The sequence below is a fragment of the Cinclus cinclus genome, chromosome 5 (genome assembly GCF_963662255.1).
Source record: "Cinclus cinclus chromosome 5, bCinCin1.1, whole genome shotgun sequence".
NCBI lineage: Eukaryota > Metazoa > Chordata > Aves > Passeriformes > Cinclidae > Cinclus > Cinclus cinclus.
Genome location: NC_085050.1, coordinates 49,436,934 through 49,457,949, shown reverse-complemented (window position 1 = coordinate 49,457,949; position 21,016 = coordinate 49,436,934). Strand labels below are relative to the sequence as shown.

At 39.5% G+C, this 21,016-nt stretch overlaps 1 protein-coding gene across 4 annotated transcripts in view; it reads left to right on the top strand.

Moving 5' to 3' along the window:
* The first annotated feature begins 967 nt into the window (after window positions 1-967).
* SEC24B (SEC24 homolog B, COPII coat complex component) overlaps window positions 968-21,016 on the top strand; it is a 45,710-nt gene continuing 25,661 nt past the window's right edge. For 2 of the 4 annotated variants that reach the window (XM_062492969.1, XM_062492968.1), the window contains exons 1-4: window positions 968-1,100; window positions 6,486-7,190; window positions 15,678-15,863; window positions 20,615-20,719. In XM_062492969.1, the coding sequence (XP_062348953.1) occupies window positions 980-1,100; window positions 6,486-7,190; window positions 15,678-15,863; window positions 20,615-20,719 (1,117 nt within the window). In that variant the 5' untranslated portion in view covers window positions 968-979. The remainder of the gene's footprint in view (window positions 1,101-6,485; window positions 7,191-15,677; window positions 15,864-20,614; window positions 20,720-21,016) is intronic. The other 2 variants (XM_062492971.1, XM_062492972.1) reach the window with 2 other exon arrangements.

Genomic DNA, 21,016 nt, shown 5'->3' with positions numbered 1-21,016 from the left:
AGGATTGCACCCAGATGGTTCTTGAGTATCTCCTGATAGTCAAGTGAGAGAGAAAACCCCACAACCTGAGAAATCTGTTCCAGTGCACAGTCACTGTAAAGTTCTTCCTCATGTTCACGTGGAACTTCCTGTGCATCAGTTTCTGCCCATTGCCGTGTGTCCCATTGTTTGGCACCACAGAGCAGAGCCTGGCTCCATCCTCTTGGAACCCCCACATCAGGTATTTCTACACTATAGATGTGTATTTATATATATCTATCTATTGATGAAATCCCCTCTCAGTTGTCTCTTCTCCAGCTTTAACAAGCCCAGCCATTCCTGGTAAGAGAGATGCTCCAGTCCCTCAATTCTCTTTGTCCCTCTGCTGGACCTGCTCTAGGAGCTCCATGTCTCTCTTGTGCTGAAGAGCCCAGAACTGAACACAGCCCTCCAGATGTGCTTCACTAAGACCGAGAAGAGGGGCAGGATCCCTCCTCACCATGCCCCATCCTGCCCATAGAGTCACAGTTAAGGCATAAGACCCCGCCACACACAGACTAAGCCGGCCGGGCGGCTTCTCCCCGCCACACGGGCCGTTCGCACCGGCACCGAGTGAGGCGAAGCCCCGGCGGAGCACCCGACCCGGCCCACCCTCCCCGCTCGGGCCCATCCTCCCCGCCACACGGGCCCATCCTCCCCGCTCGGGCCCATTCTCCCCGCCACACGGGCCCATCCTCCCCGCCACACGGGCCCATCCTCCCCGCCACACGGGCCCATCCTCCCCGCTCGGGCCCATCCTCCGCGGCCGGGCCGGGGGGGGGGCGCGGCCTCACGGCGGAGCTGCCGCTGGGGGGCGCTGTAGGCGAGAGCGCTCGGGCCCTCCCGCGGCTCCCGGCCCTCGCTCGGCCCCCGGCTGTGGATCGGGGCGGCGGAAGAGAAGGAGGACGAGGGAGAGGAGTAGGCCGCAGCGGGACGCAGTGAAGAAGCGCTGCGAGAAGCCATGTCCGCGCCCGCCGGGCTGCCGCCGCGGCCCGCTGCTGCCGCCGCGTTTTCCCCGGGCGGGCCCGGCAGCTCCCTGGAGGCCGCGGCCCCGGCGAGCGGCGCGCCGCGCTGCCAGAACGGTGAGGGGCCTGAGCGGGGCCCGGGCGGGCGGGGAAAGGCGCCAGCGGGGTCCCCGGCACGGGCTGCGCCTCTCCCGCGGGGGGTGATGCCCCTGTGGGTGCCGGGGGCCTGCGCGCTCTTCCTTCCTACCCGGGGCGGGCGTGGGCCCGGTGGATCCGGCAGGCAGCGAAGCCTTTTGGCTGAAAGATAGCAGGACCCGCCGGAGCCGCTCGGGGAAGGTGCGGGCCCCCGCGGCTGCGTGCGGAAAGAACTTGAGAAGGCGCAGCCTCTCCCGCTTCGCTCAAGGGGCGAGGGAGGGGGTATCCGCATCTTTCTCTCCTCGTGGATTTGGATCTGCCCTTGTTGTGGCGCCCGTTTTGTGGCGTTTCGGGAAGGCTCTGGAGGCCGAGGCACCTCCAGGCCTCGACGCTGGCTGTCGTTCGTGAGAATGGGCAGAAAATCGCGTATTAGGGGCGAGTACTCACTTTGTAGCTTTGTATGCACTTCAAAGTAGTGGATGGGTAGGCGTTCACATAACTGGGTCTTGGGATTTGAGTTGAACAGGCAACATTGGACCAGGGAAATGTGGGTCACTGAAAAACAAAGGCACAGTAGTTTCAAGTCACGAAATATTGACTCCCACTTCAGGTAGAGAGGTAGTGAGACTGACTGTAGTATGAATGAAATTAATGAGTGTACACTTCCGCATTTTTAAATTGGTGCGCTATAAAATCAGTTCTTTATTGACACACCACGTTAACTCTTCAAAATCCCCATGTAATCATCTCCTCCATGTAATACTGGTTTGGTATTTAAATTTGGCCTCTTATTGCATAGAGTTCTAGCTCATACTGTTAAATCTTTTGTACTCAGGCTATTTTCTGCACAGGTGTGTGTTTTCTGTGCAGGGTAGGGAGCTACACAATTTTTTACTTGAATTTGTGAATTTGTCTCGTGTCCAAAGGGGTAGTTAAGTGCTAAGCACTTAAATGCCTATAAAGTAGGTGCTTGGGCAGTCACCAGAGAAAATGAAGGTAATTAAATCGTAGGTTTCAAGGAGGTACTGATGCCTCAGTTGTGTCCCAACCGGTATTGTGATGCTGGGGTTTGTAAAAATTGTTCAGAACATGACAGTTTATATGGCTTTTAGTCAGAAACCCATGCTGTTATCAGGATAGAGCTGCTACAGCATAATTAACCTAGAAGAGTTTTTACAAAAGCAAATAGAAACTTTCATCCTATCTTTGTATTCTTAATAATTTTAAAGAGCCATCGTTACTGTTGGTTGTTTTAATTAATTAACTCCATGTTGCTGCTAATACTGATAGAAACAGGTTGTGTAAAACCAGGGCATAGACCGTTTATTTTCTGCAAAATGCTCCTTTAATTCTGAGAAATACAGACACTGTTCAATAATAGTCTTAAATTTTTGTTGCATAACTTTGTTTGTTGTGTTCCTTTAGATGTCTTTGGTGACTTTTATCAATAACCCTGAATTTTTCGTTTTGTGACATTTAGCAGTAGCATTCCAAATTTTTTTTTGATTGGTTTGTCTGTTGTCTGAGTACTAATCTCCTGAAGTTACAACACAGGATTTGAGGTTTTGGGGTTTTTTTTTATGGAAATAAGAGAGAAAGTAGAGGGGAATAGCAATAGAAAAAGACTAGTGGAAATTTCTGTACTATATAAGATAAACTAAATTTCATAGAGAGGATTGTTGCTGCTTTTGAAATTTAATTTTATGTCATTGGAGTGGAGTTTAAATGTGAGATCCTGAAGTGAATTGAGCTGTTTCTGTATTGGCTGAAAGAAAACACCGGTGTATCCTTTCTGTTAGAGTTTTCTGTGTTTTAATTTGATAAAATGTGAATTTTTCAGGTAAAACTATATAGATGCTGCCATCTGATGAAAGAGAGTGCTTTTTGCAGAAAGCAAGTGGCCTGTTGTACATATGATGGTAATAAAAAGGATGTTCAGGTCAGTTATTAGTGAGTTTTGCCTGGTTCAGTGACCAAGTCCATTTGAGATCATTGGAGACTGCAGTTTTTGTTAAATTTAGGTGTAATTGTTTTGTTGGGTTTTTAACCATAACTTCTTGTTATTTTTGCTACTGTGTATGCTATTATTTTCTCCCTTCTCTCTTACACGTTTGGGAAACTTTTTTTGTAGTCTTTCAAGTGGCTTTGTATCCAAGTGGAAAATGACCTATTTCCTAATTTCAGCATAACAAAATGGTTCTTGTTAAATCATTACTGAAGGATTATGTATTTCTTCAGTAGCAATGGAGGACTTCAGTGCTAACAATTTAATGTATTGAAATGCAGCACTGAGAGGATAATTATAGTGAATTCCAATGGCTCTTTAGAACAGTTTTGTCTGGTGCTGTCTGCAGTCATTTTGTAAGGCTGCCATTGGTACTTTTACTGGCATTTTGGAAGCAAAGTTTTCATTATTATGTTGTTTAGCCTTGTTTTTCATCCCTCCTCTGACTTGGGATAGTTGTAGTCAATTTAACAAAGAGAGCAGAGATGTGAAAGATTGGAAACTTCTGAATATTTTGTGAAAATGGGAAGCTGTGTGAATGAAGGAAGAAAGAGACACCAGTTCTATTACTGAGCTGCAGTGAGAGCTCAGAATTGCCTGGATCTGCTGGTTTGTTTGCCAGCAGTAAACAAGGGGCAGTGGTGCTGCCTCTTGCCCATGGGGTGAAGGACATGTGAGGAGGCTGTGGGAGACTTGTCTGGAGGTGGGTAAAGGGATGTTAGGAGTTTCAGAAAGCTCACAGGTGGTTTGGGATAAGAAAGGACATTTGGTGGTGTAGCATCCATAGACTCCATGTATGGGTATGTGGCAGATGACTGAACTATGCTGCTGAGGGAATGCATGGGCATAAAAACCAAACGTGACTTTAGTAAGCAAATTTACTAATTCATGTAGTGGTATAGCCATAGCACTGCTGCTTTTTTGTTTTGTTTTTGTGGGAGTTTGGAGATTTTTGCATGGTGGCTCCCCCCCTCACTTAAAAAGCATTCAGATTTTTGGGGTTCGCCTGTTAATGTCTGTATAATTAAACATTGTAACTTCAATTGTGTACTTTTTAAAATTTGCTCATAGAAGGAGAAGTTTACTGCTTTTGTTACAGAGATAATGTTTTAGAGACATATATGCTGTGTGCAGCTGAGGTTTTCAGCTTCTTTATGGATTTTTTTTTTTGTGATATTTGTCAGGTGTTTTGGAAGGATGGTAGTACCTGAGACAACAGGACAGACTGTCCAATTAATCAGATTTTGAAATGACACTGAAGATGTATTCTGATTTCCAGTGTTGAAAACTGTCCAATTACCAAGTCACTACTAGTAGCTTCAGCATCTAATTGCAGTACAGAAATTACTTTCTACTTGCATTCTTTGTAATCAAATGGACAAAAAATTGATTTTAGATATGAGAATAATCTTTCATCTGTAATTTAAAAACTTGCTTTCAAATGACCTGCAGCTTGAAGTCAATATAGTTTTTCAGATGTCCCAGTGAGGTTTTCATGTGTGTGTTTATAGCTGTTTCTGCTTAAAAATGTGAATAAAAAGGACTCTACATTCTATCATGTGAAGACTGGTATCTTGTATTGGTAATTTAATCTCTATTTATGTAAAATATTGTGTGTTCTTAAGCAAGAGCTAGATACTGGAAGACTTTGCAGTAGATTATTTGATATGCAACCTTTTCTTTAGGAGTAAGGACTCCTAAACCACTATCTAAATTATACCTGCTCAGTTAGTTAAATCTGCATATATCAGTAGAACAGATACACAGGCTTTTCAAATAAAATATCTTTTCTTGCCACCTTAAGTGTCATAGCTGCTTAAAGCCATAAACTTTGATACACGTAAATTATTACTATATTTTTGGGTTTGCTTTTTCAGATGCTAAAAAGCAGGTCAAAAGTCCGGCAAAGTCCATGTAGCTGTTAATGGCTTGCTAACTCAAAATCAGTTTCCTTTAAAGGAGAAAAAGCTATGCAGCTCTGTGATTATGCAGCTCACACTTTTTCAAGAAGAAGGTGAATTCAGAAGCATAGTTACATGTTCTCTTCAAAACTTGAGATACATTTTTTTTTAGGCTCTCTCTGCTTTTCCCCCAAGTGCTTGTCTTTTGATCCAGCAGTCCAAGTTACTGTTCTGCAGTTTTTTAGCTCTTTTCTCCGCAGCTTCATGTCAGTTATGAAAGGGCATTTTTAATTTTACCAGAAAACAATTTTGGGCAGTATGTTCCTTGCTTTTAGGGGTCTGTTAACAAGTTCGTTATTAAAATAGCCTTGCAGGTTAATCATGGGATATCTACAGGCTCCTTGGAGAACAGTGATTTTTCACAATTTCAAGACAAGAAAAGTAATGCTTAAATTTTGCAATTATTGTAAATGTAAGCAGGGGAATCAACTATTCATTATTACCTCAGCTGCCATTAAATTTGCAAGTGGGCCAGTGCTGTGTTTGTGTTTTTATTGACCAAGGCACCGCAGTCATTCTGCATGATGAAACCAATAGGGTGTGGGAATTTAAAGAAAGCAAGTTATCCACGTGAAAGCATCTGTGGTTCACTAAAAATATAAGCAGGGTTAAGGAATAAGACATGAGGAAGAACTTCAAGATTTCCCATGGAGCAGTTGGCTGACAGTTCGGACACAGTTAACATTTGGTCTCTAGCAAGCAAGCACTTGTCTGACCCTTGCTGGGCCAATATGTAATTAACCTCTAATTGCAGTGATACCAGAGGTCAGTTTCTCTGATTCCAACATCTCTTATGCCTTTTAGTTATTGGGCAGTAAATGAAAATTACATGCCTTGTCAAATACTCTGTAGTTTCATAACAACTTCAGTTTTCCTGAAAGCATAATACATAAGGACATAGAAGACAAACATAACTGCCCTGCACCTTTTTTCTTGGCCACTATATTGAAGACTTGTAAATAAGAATACCTGTATTGCTATGTATTGACATACTGATTTGACTGCAGCTTTTCAGTTTCTAAATTCAGGCAGTTTCTGTAAGGCAAACTCTTGTGTTCAGTTTGGTGCTTATTGTTGATCACTACTTTTTAAATATTAACCTCCTATAAACTCTTAAAAATATTCAGAATACAAACAAGAGGCAAACAGTCTTGGCATGGAAGCCTCTTTCAAGAATGGAAGCAATCATTTTTTCTGCTGCTTCTTTGTGAGTGCAAATTACTTCAGATACATTATTCACATGTGTTATACTTGGTTTATTCTCTCTCTGCTGATGTGAATCAAACTCAAAAATAGTGACAAAAAAGAAGAAAGCAGTTGTTTGTTACTTCAAGTCCAAAGTCCATTGGTACTACTAGCAGATGCCCCTTTAATACATGTGATGTTTTCTCTTCATTTCAGGTCCTATGCAGAGTCAGATGCAGTTCCCCTCTGGCTATGGCTCACATCTTCCAAACTACAGTGCCCCTTCAGGACACTATTCCCAAGTGCCCAGTAAAGCTGCTGCTTCACATCTGGATAATCAGTACAGAGCCAGTTACTACCCTGATTACTATTCAGCACCAGCACAAAATGTTATGACATCTATGGGTAGCAACATGTTGAATGCACAGGAATCACAGCAGTTGTACAACAGCACTCCTCCCCATTCAGGGGGGACCAGTGACAGGTCTGTTCAAGGAGCAGTGTCATCTGCATCCTACTCGCATGTGAGCGCTCAGCAGTCATATTCAGCATTTGATAATCACTACAGCACTTCTGTCAGCTCTTCAGTTGCATCTCAGGGATTTCCCCTTAACTCTGATCACTACGCCATGCCCATGGTTTCTGGTGCCGTGTATCCTAATGTTTCCTATCCTTCCGTGGCTGCTGGCGGTGTGTATGGGCAGACATTTACCTCTCAGAGTCTACCTGCTGTTGGACAGTTCAAAGAGACAAATGCATTTTCTAGCCAGAGTACATCAGTACCTCATTCCCTTCAACAGCACGTTCCCTTGGGATATAATACAACATTATCAACTGTTTCATCTGCTCAGTCTGTGCAAGACAACCTCAGCAGGAATCTCACTGGATCAGTTGCTAAAGTAAACAACCAAATAAATGCAGGTATGTTGTTACTTAAAGATAGTGAACTTCCAGATTTGCCTAGGAAACATTAGTAATTGTGTGCTGTTGTTGGCTTGTTTTTGTTTACTGTTTGGAATTCTGTAATTTAATTTTAAGTTCAGTCACTCATTCTTGTAGCTTTTCTAATTTGGTTACCACAGTCCTCACAACAGCAGCTATTTGTTTCTACTGAGGGGTAAAAAAAAAAATACAATATTTAGGGGATGGTTTTAGTTATTTGTGTGGTTTTCATGTGAGTGGCATTGGAAGGGAGCTTTTACAATGCAGTTCTGAAGGCATGTGTAATTTCTGAAATATGTCTTGTTATTCACAAAGATACTTCTTTCTTTTCTGGCTAGGGAATTTTTCTAAGTCATGGATGTTGTTTCTTTAAACTTTGCCTTAGTGACACTGTGAGAGACTGAAATGTTAATGGTAATGACTCAAAACAATCAGCCATTTGTGGAGGCAGCAGGGTTTTTTTGCTGAAGCCAGGTTTACTAGGAGGAGAGGTTTTGGGGGTGTGGTGTGTGATGGGGAAGCCTTCGATGCACACAAGACAGGGAGGGTGAGCACCACCACCAGAGGCTACAAGCTGGGTTTTGAGCCAGTTAAGAAGCAGGCCCTGTGGAGGCAGGCTGGTACTTTTTATCATGTCAATTGTCCTTCTTTACACAACTGTCACACTTAAGCCTGAGGGTGTTCATCCCTTCTGATGTGGCGTAACTGGCTCAAGCATGCTGACATGAGAGGCAGCTTCATGCCTTAGAAGGGGCCAAAACCATCAAAGACACTTGAGGTGTCCCCAGACTCAATTTCCAAAGGAGTGGGTATGATCCAGTGTTACAGCAGATCCACAGTGTTGTAAAAGACAGTGTAAAACTCCCCTGCCTGCATCCAAGGGATGCTTGGAGTTCCCATGTACATCTGAACATAATTAACCCACTGAGCTCTGTTGTGTTGGACCCTCACCCCCAAGAAGACCAGAAGAAGAGGACTAACAGGACACTGTCTGGATCCCCAGGTGGTAATATCTTTCTATTTATCCAGCACATATAGTTTGTACATATTGCTCTTCCACATTAAGTATAGGTCCTGTCCAGCTCAGTGAAAATCAGCAGAATTTTGTCCCATTTGGATGGTATGAGGCACCTCAGGTTACAAGTCCGTTGTCATCTCCATGTGCTGTCCACGCCTGGTGTCAGCTGGCTTGTGGCTGAATGCCTCTGGTATTCACTGAAACTTTATTGGTGCTAAGGTGATAGAACAGCACATGCTTTACTTACAGACACAGGTACAGTATCTACAGAAGTGCAGAGTGCTCTGGGGCCAGGGCCTGGGCTGTCTTCTCCTGCCTTTACTTGGAGTGACCCAGGGCCCTCAGAAGTTCATGGTTTCTATGGTGCTATTTCCCCTGCACTCCTCAGGGAAAGTTCACAAATACTATGTCTGCCACAGTTGTGAGTTCCTGGATGTGTTTGTGATGATGTTGTTATTTCTTCACTTTTTCTATGGTAGCTTCTCCTAAAGTACACTTGTATCACAGTCACATCCACCATGAATGTTTTGATTTCCTTCACAAAAGGTTTGTATAACTGGTTTGTATATTTCATTGCATATTGTCATCTCTTATATGTGGTTCCTGAAATACTGTCCAGTCTTGCTTTTCTGCTTCCTTTGATAACATTTCACATCTGTAATTGTGCCTTTTAATTCTTGCATCCTGCACAGTTGGGCAGGTCCCAATGATGTGGGAGCATGTTTCATTCTCAGCCTGGCAGTGCCTGCAGGATTTGAGGTATTTTTCTTGTCTACCCTTGTTTCTTGATGCATCTTTATCTGTCACTTGTCACTCCTTTTCCCTCACCTGCACTCTCTTCTTATTTTATTCTCTCTCTCTGCTTCATATTTACTGTTAGATAAAATTCAACTATTGATTTTAGCATATGGTCTTGTTTGGACCATAATTCAGGCAGAGGCTTTTCTATAATAATTGGATCTTAATAAACAGGTGCATTTTCTCACAAAGTTCCAGGAAAAAATGGAACCCTACATAGATTTCGAGTCAGTTGGGTTTTTTTAATTAATATTTTTGATAAGCATTTGAACGAGTTAGGAAGTTGTAGCTGATTTTTGCAAGCAGCAACTTGATGTTTTTAATATGTGTGTACTTACAAAGTTGTGAAGGTGTCAGTTAAGGGCAAGTACACTCAGTCCTCATTCATTGTTTCAGCTTCTGTTTCATAGGACAACTGAGTACCAGTTCATGTGGTATCATATAGTGGGAAGCATGGAAGAGATTGGAGGTGGGGGAGTACCTTCACAATTAAATACCTTGCTCTGCAGAGGAGAGAGCAATTGTTTGTGCAGGAAGATTCTGATTGTCTTTCTGAACTGAGGATTTTCTGACTTTATGCAGTTTTCACTTGTAAGCAGTGTCAGACTACAACTTACTTTCTCTACTGAAGACAGATTCCATTTAAATGCTAGATACTTCACATTACAGTGTAACATTGAAACTGTTTTAGGAGTCTAGTACCTAGTTAGATGAGATTTTCTCAGACCAAGGACTTAAGAAAGAATATGGCTTTGGTAAAGCTTTTTTTTGTGGGAAAAGCAGTTAAGCTTAAATGAAGCTCATTCAGTCCACAGTTTGAATTTAGTTTCAACACTGGTTTCTGCCCCCTCCCAAGACTAGGATGTAGAGTGTCATCCTCAGCTCAGTTATTATTACTTTTAATATTAGTAGATTTGAATTCTGTGCTGATGAGTGCTCTGTGTAATTTTCTCCAATATTTTTAAACCATGAAACAAAACACCATTTAAAAAAGAAAAACAGGGAGCTTCTTGAAAAGCTCATGAAGTTACCAGCATTTCACAGTTGTGTGTAAAAATGGATTCTTTCAAGGACTGCCAAAAAAGTTGACTCTGAGTGCAGAATCTGCAGCTGGACTTAATGGAATGCAGGTGTCTTTCCAGAATAGTACAGTATGCAGTAGGCATATGAAAACTACTTATTCTTTGTTCAAACTGTTACTGTTTTATTTGCAGAAGTTTTTATTTCCAATTCTTGTTAATTTTATTTCCTGTAGAGGTGTCTTGAAATGCTTTGTTCATAGCAATATTTTTTTTGTAACGAGCAACTGTTTTAGAGGTGGAACAGTGGAGCTGACCAGACAGTGAAGAGCAGTAAGAGCTGTAGTTTTATTTTTAACCATTCAATGCTGCTCTTAAAGGGGTGATTCAGTTAGTATATGGCCTCAAGAAAAAGTAGTAATATTACACTTGAATGTCAAAGAACTAATGATAGAATTGGCTGTGATAATGCTGTGTCATGTATACTCACTTGGCAGTTACAAAAATAAACACTGGTCCACCGTTTCTCTTGTACTTGGGTAATGCTGCTGTCCTTGGTTGGTTTGCCAGTGTGTAGGCCTCAATAGTTACACCACATGCAGACTCTGGGCTTGTAAAACTGCTGATAGAAGCATGCCCTGTGCTTCATTGCACAGTGCTTAGGTTTCTGGAAGTGACTTATCTGCAAAATAATTTTTTCTCTTTCCCCTGAATTCTGATTCAACCTCAGCTCATAAATGGTTCTGTATTTGCTGACAAAGAAAAGCAGATAAACGTAACAACTGATAGCAACGCTGAATGAAGAGCTGGACAGTTTCATTACTAAACCTTGAACACTTTAAACTGTTTTTGATGTCTGGGGCTAAACAAACTGCTTCAAATGATATCTGATTTATTTTAATCTAGAATTCAGCATCTTTGGCTAAAATATATTTAAAAATCCAATTGCTACAACATATAGATAGTAAAATGCTTGAATAAACAATTACAAATAAAGGCATAATAATAAAATTGTGAAGTCATTATAGTAATTGTTTGATCCTGGTATAATTGTTTTGGTTTTGAGATGTTTTCTAAATTTCCTAGTGCAGTCTTATGGTTCTCAGATGGAGTCATTTTAAATATAGCATTCTATTTGTTTTCAGCCTTTAAGAAAAGGGATTGGATTTTGAAATTTATTTTCCAGTTCTTGTACATCCTTGCATAGTGTCTGAATACAATACACAAGGTGCATAAGGAAATAATGAATGATCTGTTGTAAGGAAACTTTCTGAATATTTCATCCTCCCTGCTTTCTTCAGGAAGAGGCAATGATGGGGAGCAGTTACTGTCTTGTTCTGTTTTTAGCTAAACTACTTGGAAAAAAAAAAGATTTACTGAAATTCGTAAGTGCACTTTCTATGACTGTTTGTGTAAAGAAACTTGGATACAGTAGCCTCCTGTTTGTCAGGATGCCAGTAAGAGTTTGTTGTCATTGCCCCTGTGCTGTGAAAGATGCCCTTACAGTCTTTGAATTACAAATAAACAAATTGCAGGCAGACTATCAGTCAAGATGCTGCAGTTTTTCCAAAGCAGTTTTTTACAGTCAGCACTGAAAGCTCTCTGTGATGAAAATGAAACCTTTATGCTGAAGAATGATGTGTTAATAAAATCTGTGTGCTCAAAAAGGACTTACTCGGGAAACTTAGGCTGGTGAGAGTTTTTCAAAACTTGTTTCATTTCTGAACTGTTTTTTTATTTGAATCAAGAATGTTGTCACCATTAGACTTAAATCGGTTTATTTAAAATATCCAATTTTATGTATAGCCTTGCAAAGCCTCCAGCATGTTAAATTTACTAAGATCAAATCTTTAAGTTTCTGTATGTTGTGTACTAAGGACATAGAACTGCCAGAAAGTCTTTTCCTTAAGCAGCCCTTTTCTGAAATAGCTGAAGTATTTTCAGCAAGCTTGCTGACATTTCACTAGAAGAAACTAAATTTATTTTAAGAGGATGGTTTTTTTTTTTGCTGGTAATTGACTGGTCTTGTTGAATGATAGCCAGTGAGAATAATTATCTTTGCTTTAAGAAGTATAAATGAAGTAGAATATAAATATGTCTAATTCAATATTTTTCTCCCTGGAGGTTTAACTCTGCAAAATCACCCTCTTATATCTTTAAGATCTGTATTTCAGTAGAACAGTGTTGGTAAAAATCTCTCCAGGAGTGTTATGCTATGTAAAGACATACTTTGTTTTATTGAGGCTTTTTGTCTTTCTAGGTCAGTAGCATTTTAAATGTTTTTCCAGTTTATTTCAGCTGAAATTGGAGCACTCTCATTATTCTTGGTGCTTTTCAAGTTAGCATGCATGTCAGGATGCATGAATCTTACCAAACTCCTCCATGACGAGCGGGAGCTGAAGAACTCCTTCTGTGGTATATGGCATGGGTTTCTTTGCATCCTACAATGGACAGTCTGCTTGAGCAGGAGACACTCTAATTTCATTATCTCATGCACATACTTCCCCTTAATGTCAGATCAGGATGTAAAGTCCTTGCTGCCCCAGTTCCATAGGAATGCAGGCTATAATCCCATAAATCTGCTAATATAGGTGTGGTTGAAAAAAGGGGAAAGACTTCAGCCGGTACTGAAAGTCAGGGGCAAAGGATGCTGTTGGAAAACAAGCTGCAGGGAGATGGTACCTCTCTCCTTAGAAATTGTGTTGTGTTGGGTGCAGGGGATGTGTGGAGTTTTGAGGGTTGTCGGGGCAGGAAATCAAGATCACAGCTGAAGCAATTCAAGAAAGATAATTCTTGCATCTCTTTGGGAATTTTGAGGAGATGTTGTGGTGATACTTTTTAACTATGACCTCTAGGTCTCCAGTTAGAAATTAAATGATATGTTTGTGATGATGTGTAGGGGAAAATGATGAATTACAATGCTAATTTGCCCAGTTCTGCAGATTCTTTTTTGTAACATGCCCTTTAGCTGTAGATCATTATGTTTGATCATTGTTAGGACAAGAGGTGTTCATGATTGAGAGGCATGAAGGGAAAACTTCAGTACACATTGAAGGTGAGGAGTTGAATGTGAACACCAGAAAATACTGTCACTGAGAATGGGGTTTATATGTATCACAGCTTGACAAAACTCTTGACTTCCCATGACATGAGTTGATGGGAATATTAAATGGCCTGGTTGTGTTTGTCCTGGATAAGTTGATGGGAAACATGTGCTCTATACTGTTGTCCTGTCCAGCTTCGTCTTGAGCCTACAATAAGCAATCCTAAAATGATTCTTATATGACAGAATGCAATCTTCTCATTGGCCAGAGGAAAAAAAAATGTGATAGTGTAATTTCTCTCACCATTGATTGTTTCATGTAATGATAGTTACCAACAGTGTCGTTTTAAATGTTAATTTTGTTTGAGTGTTTCCTTTGGTCTTGATTGCTTACAGCATTTAAAACCTTTATGGAGTCACCAAATAAAGTTTAACATTTAATTTTACAGGTAGGATTTTTGTGCAAAGAAGAAATACATGTTGTTTCTCAGAGTTTAAAAACTTTTATTTTACAGTGCATTTAAAGGATTCACGTAATTTTGAAGGTAATTGGATAACCTTTGCTTGAGAATAGATACTAGTACTTGGCAGGAAGGTATTGCATCTTCAGTTAATCCAGGTGTAAATTGATTTTGGCTTTGAGCAGGTGACAATGACATTACAGCATTTAGCACTCTGCAGCAGTGCTTGATGCTGCCAGCATTGTGATACTGACTTGCAGTGTGGAAAATACCATCACTCTACAAACAGCTCCCTGCTACAAAACCGGGGTGAGCACGTGAATGTGGCAAAGAAATTCCTTTGTCATCTTGCATATCTTGCTTGAGGAAGCTGCTGTAATAAGAGCATTCCTGCTGACAGGTTCTGAAGCTCCCATGGGGAATCTGCAAGACAGTGTGTAGAAGCAGAGGTTATAGCAAGTCCATTGCAGTAAAAAAAATGCTCTGCATGTTCATTGGAAAAAGACATAATTTTGATAAGACTTGTGAAAAATCTGTGTGTATGCTCAACAACACATTTTAAAATTGCAAAATATTTAAAAGTTCCCTTGAGATAATAAAGATGTGTGCTGTTAATTTTGTCTGTAAATAATAGAAACAGAAGGATCATTTTTAAGCCGCCTCTCCTTCACCTTCTAAAGGAAAACTCAACTTGCCCATCAAGTTCTTTGAGATATTGCCTCCATTATTCAGGAAAAGTCAAGGACTGTATGAATGACACAGCTATATGTGCAACAGATGCAAAGTTAATATTATGTCTGCATACTCTAGCAAATTCCGTAACTTAACTAAGTACTCTACAGATGGAGAATTTTGTTCTTGCTTAATTTTTGTGTTTGTTTACAGAATACTTTTGGTAAAACCATTTCCTTTCTCCTCTTCTTTTTAACAGTTTGGTCAGTCAGGGTTTTTTAAGAAAGAATCATAATACAGATTTTCTCCATTTTTAAGCAAAGAGCAGCCCTTAGTTGAGAGCTAACTTAATTGAAGTTATGTTGTCCTTGTCTGATAGGAGTTTCAGCTGGATTATATCAAATCTTTTTTTAAAGCAGATTATATCTAGTCCAGATGTCTAAAACACATCAGAAGTTTTGTGGAATACTCAGGGTTGATTGAAACATTGCTTGAATATGAGTCTCATAACTGAATACCTGTATTGCAAAGTGCCAGCACTGCAAGGGAGGCATAATACTGGTCTACTGCACAAGTTTTCCTCCCATGGGATGTATGCTGAGGGGGCCTATTTCAGGTGGACTACATTCCACTTATCTGGGAAAAGTAACTTGTGAAAGTACAGCATTGTGGGGATGTATCAAAAGTAAGTTTCAGCTTAGTCTTGCATCATGGTTTCCCTGTTTTGGTGTTATCAGAGCAATTTATTCATTATAATGGAGTTTTAGCACTGTAGGTATTGAATTTTTTAAAGCAACCAATCTTGCCATAGATACTTGTTTGTAGTCCCTGGCCTCACTGTCAGGATCGATTGCTGCACTGAACTCGGCAATTTTATGCAGATTTTATGCAGAAAGAAAATCTGACCTGATTGTTCAGGAACTAAAAAACTTTAATAATAGACAATAACAAACAGCAAGATGAACAGTTTGTACTGAATGAACCGGGAAAGATTGTACAGGGAGACTAATTCCATGCATGAGGGCAAAATGGCAAAAAGCAGGTGTTACAGCATGTCAGGGGGATTTATAGGCTTGGAGGAGGGGAGGAATTAGGGCAGAGTTTAGGGAGGGGGTCCAATAAAGAAGGGCAATTAGGAATATTAAAATTATTGCAGCAGAAAGGAACCAATGATAACAAGGGAAGCAGAGAATTTTCTGGCAATGATCAACATACTGGAACTGGAGGATTCTGGGGGTGATTTTTTACTCACCCCTACTGAAGGGTTTTCCTACAGCCTTAAGCCATTGTCATCTGTACTTTAATTGGAGCTAACTCCCACACTTGTTTGAAGGCATCTCTTTTTGAAGTACTGCATTGTTTTTTGTAGTTATTACGGAATTAAATGTGACTGCTTGTGTTGTGTAATTGTCTGTAAAGTACATACAAAGGATTCCTGCTTTCTGCTGTTTTCAGGTGGCATTGATTCTTCACAGCCTGTGCACTCAGTGAGCCAGAATGTTCCATTTACCAAGCCTGGAGTTGGAACATCTGCTTCCTCTGCTGTGATGTCCTCAGTAAGGTCACCTGCTCCAAGCCTGTCTTCAAAGCCACTATCTTCACCATCTGTTACACAGTCACCAGAGCTGGCCCTTCAGGAAGGTACTAAAAGGGAATGGGAAGTTGCACTACAGACTTTTGCTCAATTCCACATGCGCACATGAGTGCTGGAAGTTTTATTGCTGCTTTTCTGTGTTTGACTGGAGCGCATCTCTGGCGTCTCATCAAGCTCCCTTAGTGGTGGTGTTTTAAGTCACCTGGGTTCTAGCTGCTATTTGTGTTTGATTTCCTTTGTGTTGCCATTGGCTTGTTTGTCTTGTTGGCAGTCTCACATGTCTCTTGCTCAAAAAAAACCTTCTTTTAGTTTCCTTGTTCTAAAAAGCTGCTCACTACTTTAATTTCTTAGTAGAAGGTCTTAAAATTAGTGTGTAATTAGTCTTTATTGAAAAACAAAGTGTAAACTAGAAATCTGCTAGTTTATTTGTGGAAACAGTGATTTTGAGGATTAAGTTCAAACTGGTAGAATTGTTTTCTTACTGCCGAGCTGTAAGTGCCCATGGAAGGCTGCTGCAAGAATTCTTGTGGGAAAACAGGAGTGTTTGTATAAGCTCTTTCCTATTCTGATGTTGGCAGCATCTTGACAAAGAATCAGTTGACTCTTGAGCCTTCTTCAGTTAAATTAAATTTTACACGCATGTTTTAACTTGCTTATTGATTATTACATGTTTCTGTATCTACTATTCCAAATGTAATTGACTGCATGATTTGTTTTATTTTGGCCATGTTTCCTCTTAGCAGTTTCAGAATTTTAAATTCTTATGGATAAGGAACTCTGCCTGAGGGATGGAAGTAGGCGTTAATTTTGTCCAGAGCAATGTGGTATCTCTAGTGTTCAAAATAATTGGCAACCGCATGGTATGTGATTGTCACAGCGTATTTTTTTATTCTTAAATTGTAGAATCCTCTGATATCAGTAACTAAATTACCCCTTTTCCTTAATTTCTTCCCTTTTCTGGTAGAATGCAGATTGCATGTGGTTTGTCAATCATTTCTATATGTATTAGAGGGGAGGAAAAAAGTTAATTGCTATGAAGTCCTATGTAGAGTGTATCATTTTAAGGAAGATATGTCTCTTTTTGGAACTGTGGCTCTTGCTCGGTTTTATAATTGATTTTGGTGCTAGACAGATTTTGTATCACCTTTGTATCTGTGACACCTTTTTTTAGGTGTGCTTGCTAGAAAAATAGTGTTGCTTCTTCTTCCAAAGAAATTGAAAACCATGTTTTTAATGAGAAAAAGGGTTTTTAGCTGTTTAACTGTGATTGCCGTGATGTGCAATGTATGTGTTCTGGAAGTGATTCCAACGCCTGGTACGGCAGCTACAGATCAGTGCAGTGGCTACTGAACTTCCCTACATTCAAGTGTTTCCCCTAAGTGAAGGTGAAAGCAGTAGGTAGCTAAATGAACACATTAAAAAAACAGCAATATGTTGACAGTATAAAGATAAGTTGTCAGGAATTTCTGTTGATGTAATTTTATCTGTTTACATGTCATCACACATAAGTTTGTGTGTTCAGATGATGGTTTTATGAGCCCTGGAAAAATTCAAAATCTTTGTTAGTTTTGTTTGAGGAGTCTGAAATAAATAATGTACTTTTGCTTTTTTATCAACAATTAAATGTGCTAACTATTTGTGGAAGTGAACCTACTGAAAAAACAGAACACATGTACTGAATATTTGTCTGGCTTAAAATTTCAAGTATGTTTCTCCTGCAGAGATCAGACAGACTTTGATTTTTTTTTATATTTTTCTAAATTATAGAATACCATTGTCTACATTAAAGCATTCTGAAAAAAAAAATCCCAGAATTAATTTGAATTAATTATTAAAGAGGATTTCATTGTTTTAAGCTCCCTTTGGGGCATTCCTATAAAAACTAAAAAATTCCAATTGTTTACTTGGCTATCTTCTAACAGGAGAAAAACCTTAAAATGTATTGAAGCCTATTTAATTTTATATCTGTACAAATTTAAGGTGCACTTTGAAATGCTTTTATGGTGTGGGTGAATGAGCTTAAAATACCTAAGTAGTTGGTTTATTTCACAGGCAGATGTGTTGTTACCCCAGTTTCTCTTCTGTGTCCTGCCACCTACATTTCTACATATCTATAAATTATAGTGGGACAAAGCCTTAGAGTGCAATATTATTATGTCACAGGTACACTGCTTGCAGGGTTAGAAATTTCCAGTCCAAGAAATCTGTGCTGATTTAAATTATGTGGTTGCATTTTAGGCCAGATTTATGGAATCACCTGACTCAAGTAACAATTTCAAAATTGGCTTTTGTGGTTTTAAAAGCGGGAGATTTTAACACCATTATCAAATCTGTAAAAAATACTAAGCAGAAGTTGTCACAACAGAAAACATGATTAGGCACATGATGGCACTTGGAACTGCTGTCTGCAGCCACCATTTCTGCCCTCAATTCCTTTCTCCCCTGTGTTGACCTACTGTTGGCATTGCTAGGCAGTGAACTAGAATGGAAGGCTTTCCCACCTGACAGGGACTATTTAAATTATGTTATTTTTTTAGCTAGATCTATTCTCAGGAGGGTTTTGTTTTTTTGCGGGACAAGTTGTACTAGCACAACACAGTCTTAAAGGCAGAAACCTGTAGTACTGTTGGCAGTGAAAATAAATCTGTGCAATAAGGCTTATAAGAATGAAACTGGCCTGGTGTTCACAGCGTTCATAATGACATAATTGCTAAACTTAAGTTCCTATGTCGGTAGCATATTTTTTTAATCTCTTTTCTTCCATATTCTTTCCAAACACCTGCATCCTTAATGCATGTGACCAGTAGTGGGTAATCCAGTCCTTTTCTCTCATCTGCACATGCTTGGAATTTTTGCATTGGCATGCACTTTGCAGGCAGACATCCTTTCTTTCTTCTTCTTATCCATGTCCATGATGTCTTTACACTCTCACCCTGGTCAGGTCTACTTTTACTTTGGTTCTTGCTGTTACAGTGCAGCCCTCTTTGTCATCCTGATGTTTTTCCCTTTTACTTGCATGTTAATGATTTTAAGATGTTTTTTTCTCTCTCTTTCAGAATAATACAGTTGTTCTGTTTTATTCCTCAGTAGATCTCCCAGGCCTGAGAAAAGACATAGTCTGTTAGTCTGTTAGCACTAGTCTGTTCTTCCACAGATAATGATTTTCTTGTATGCACCTTCCCAAGTGCACCCATTGAATTTTTAAAAGATAGGACTAGAAATTACTCAAATTAGCCCTGTGTTTTAGCAGTGTGGAAAAACTGAAGCACTGAATCTACTCAGTGGCGCTTGGGATGATTTTTCATTCATTGTTGAGACTACTTGAATTACAGAGAAATTTGATTTGAATTGTACAAGTATTAATGCACTAGGTAAAGAAATATAATGCCTATCCTTTTTTGCAGCAGTCTCTCTATGAAAGTTCACTTTCTCAAGAATGTTGATATATAGTTTTGCTTTGTTTTCTTTTTATTTCCAGTATTTGAATAGATACTCTTCACCTTGATTCTGTTGGAGTTTTTGAAGTGAAATTAAACTACTTCTCTTGGGTTCATTTGGTAACCCTTTTTGAAAAAGCCGTGAAACTAACAGCATTTATAGACCCTATTTTAAATAAAATAAAGGTTGATGCAGTTGATTTAAGTAATGGATGGGCATATTATTAATTGCTGTGATAGTTTCAGATTGTGCATAATGCAACACTTCTGTAATGCTTTATAGTATTGAAATAAAGAATGCTACTTATTTGTGCCACACTGCTTCTGCAAAGGGAAGGAACCCCAAATTCCCAAATATTTAAAGGCTTTTGAATACTTAGGATATTTTCTTGCCATAGCAATCCATTAAATTGATGAGAGAAACAATGATCACATTTATTCTGGATGTGACTGCCTTACTAAAAGCATATTTAAAATCCTTGCTAACCCTGCCTTGTCACAAGAGAAATGTAAGATTGCTTGAAGATGCTGAAAATGCATCAATAACAAGTAATGTAGGAAATTAATTATAAGCCATGGCTGCATGCTTTACTCCGTTTTGAAATGGTATGTTTATGTGTTGCTTTTGTGTATTGCTGACATATGCTTAGAGTAGATATTTAAAAAGGAAACAAATAAACTAAAAAAATACTGATGAGCTGTGCTGTGGAGGTGACAGCACTAACAGTTGGTGCATTGTCACCAGATACTAGAAGTGCGTGGTGTAGTCACATGCTTATGAGCCTCAATTTAGGCACTCATGTAAACATAAGACAACCCAAATTTTCAGGTTTACCAGCTTTAGTTTCACTGATTGTGTTGTGCTCTCTATATGTGTTTGCACTCTTGCATGTGGCAACAGCAGTATATTTCATTCATTTCTGACAGAATTCCAACATGAATTATTCTTGTCTTAAAAGGGGCAGGTGTGCCAAGCAAAAGTTAATATTAAACAATTTTGTAACATAATTTGAATTTATGTAGAAATAATTGATTTATTTCTGTGTATTAATTTATGAAAGTACTCTGCTGCACAAACTGGTATTATAAAGATATGTAGGAAGTCTGCGTGTTTAATTTCCTGATACGCATGTACATACATACATACATATAAAATTATCTGCTAATTTCCATGTGCTACTAATATTTTGCTGAACTAGCCCACTAAAAACTTCTTCTAGGGTTGTAGATTTAACTTGTTGCATGCTGGGATTTTCTCTGGAACAGCTGTTTTCTCTCACTTTTAATGCAATGATTTGTGAGTTTCGTTTCTCGTCTTTCCTGTCTGTCTGACTCTGATGTTTGTGCTTTCCACTTCACAGGCATGCAGTATGGTGGATATGTTAATAATCAAGCTAGCTCTGCACCAGCTCCCTTGTCATCAAGTTCAGATGATGAGGAAGAGGATGAGGAGGATGAGGAAGCAGGTTGGCTTTAGCTTTACACCAGTATCTTGTTATCTTCCTACTCAAGTTTTTCCCCATATTTCCAATCCCTGAAACTTTTTCTTCCCTTAGTACAAAGCATCACTCTGACTCTTCAGGTTGAATTTTCCCAGCTGTTACTAGTATAGTAAACACAAAGGATTTCAGTAGTGACCAACAAATAGGTACTTTTTTTGTCATGTTAATATCAGATGTTTTATGAATCAAACAAAGTAATATTCACAACTTGCAAAACTCCTGTATTTTTAGTGTTTTGATTTGCAGTGAGTTTTAACTGGA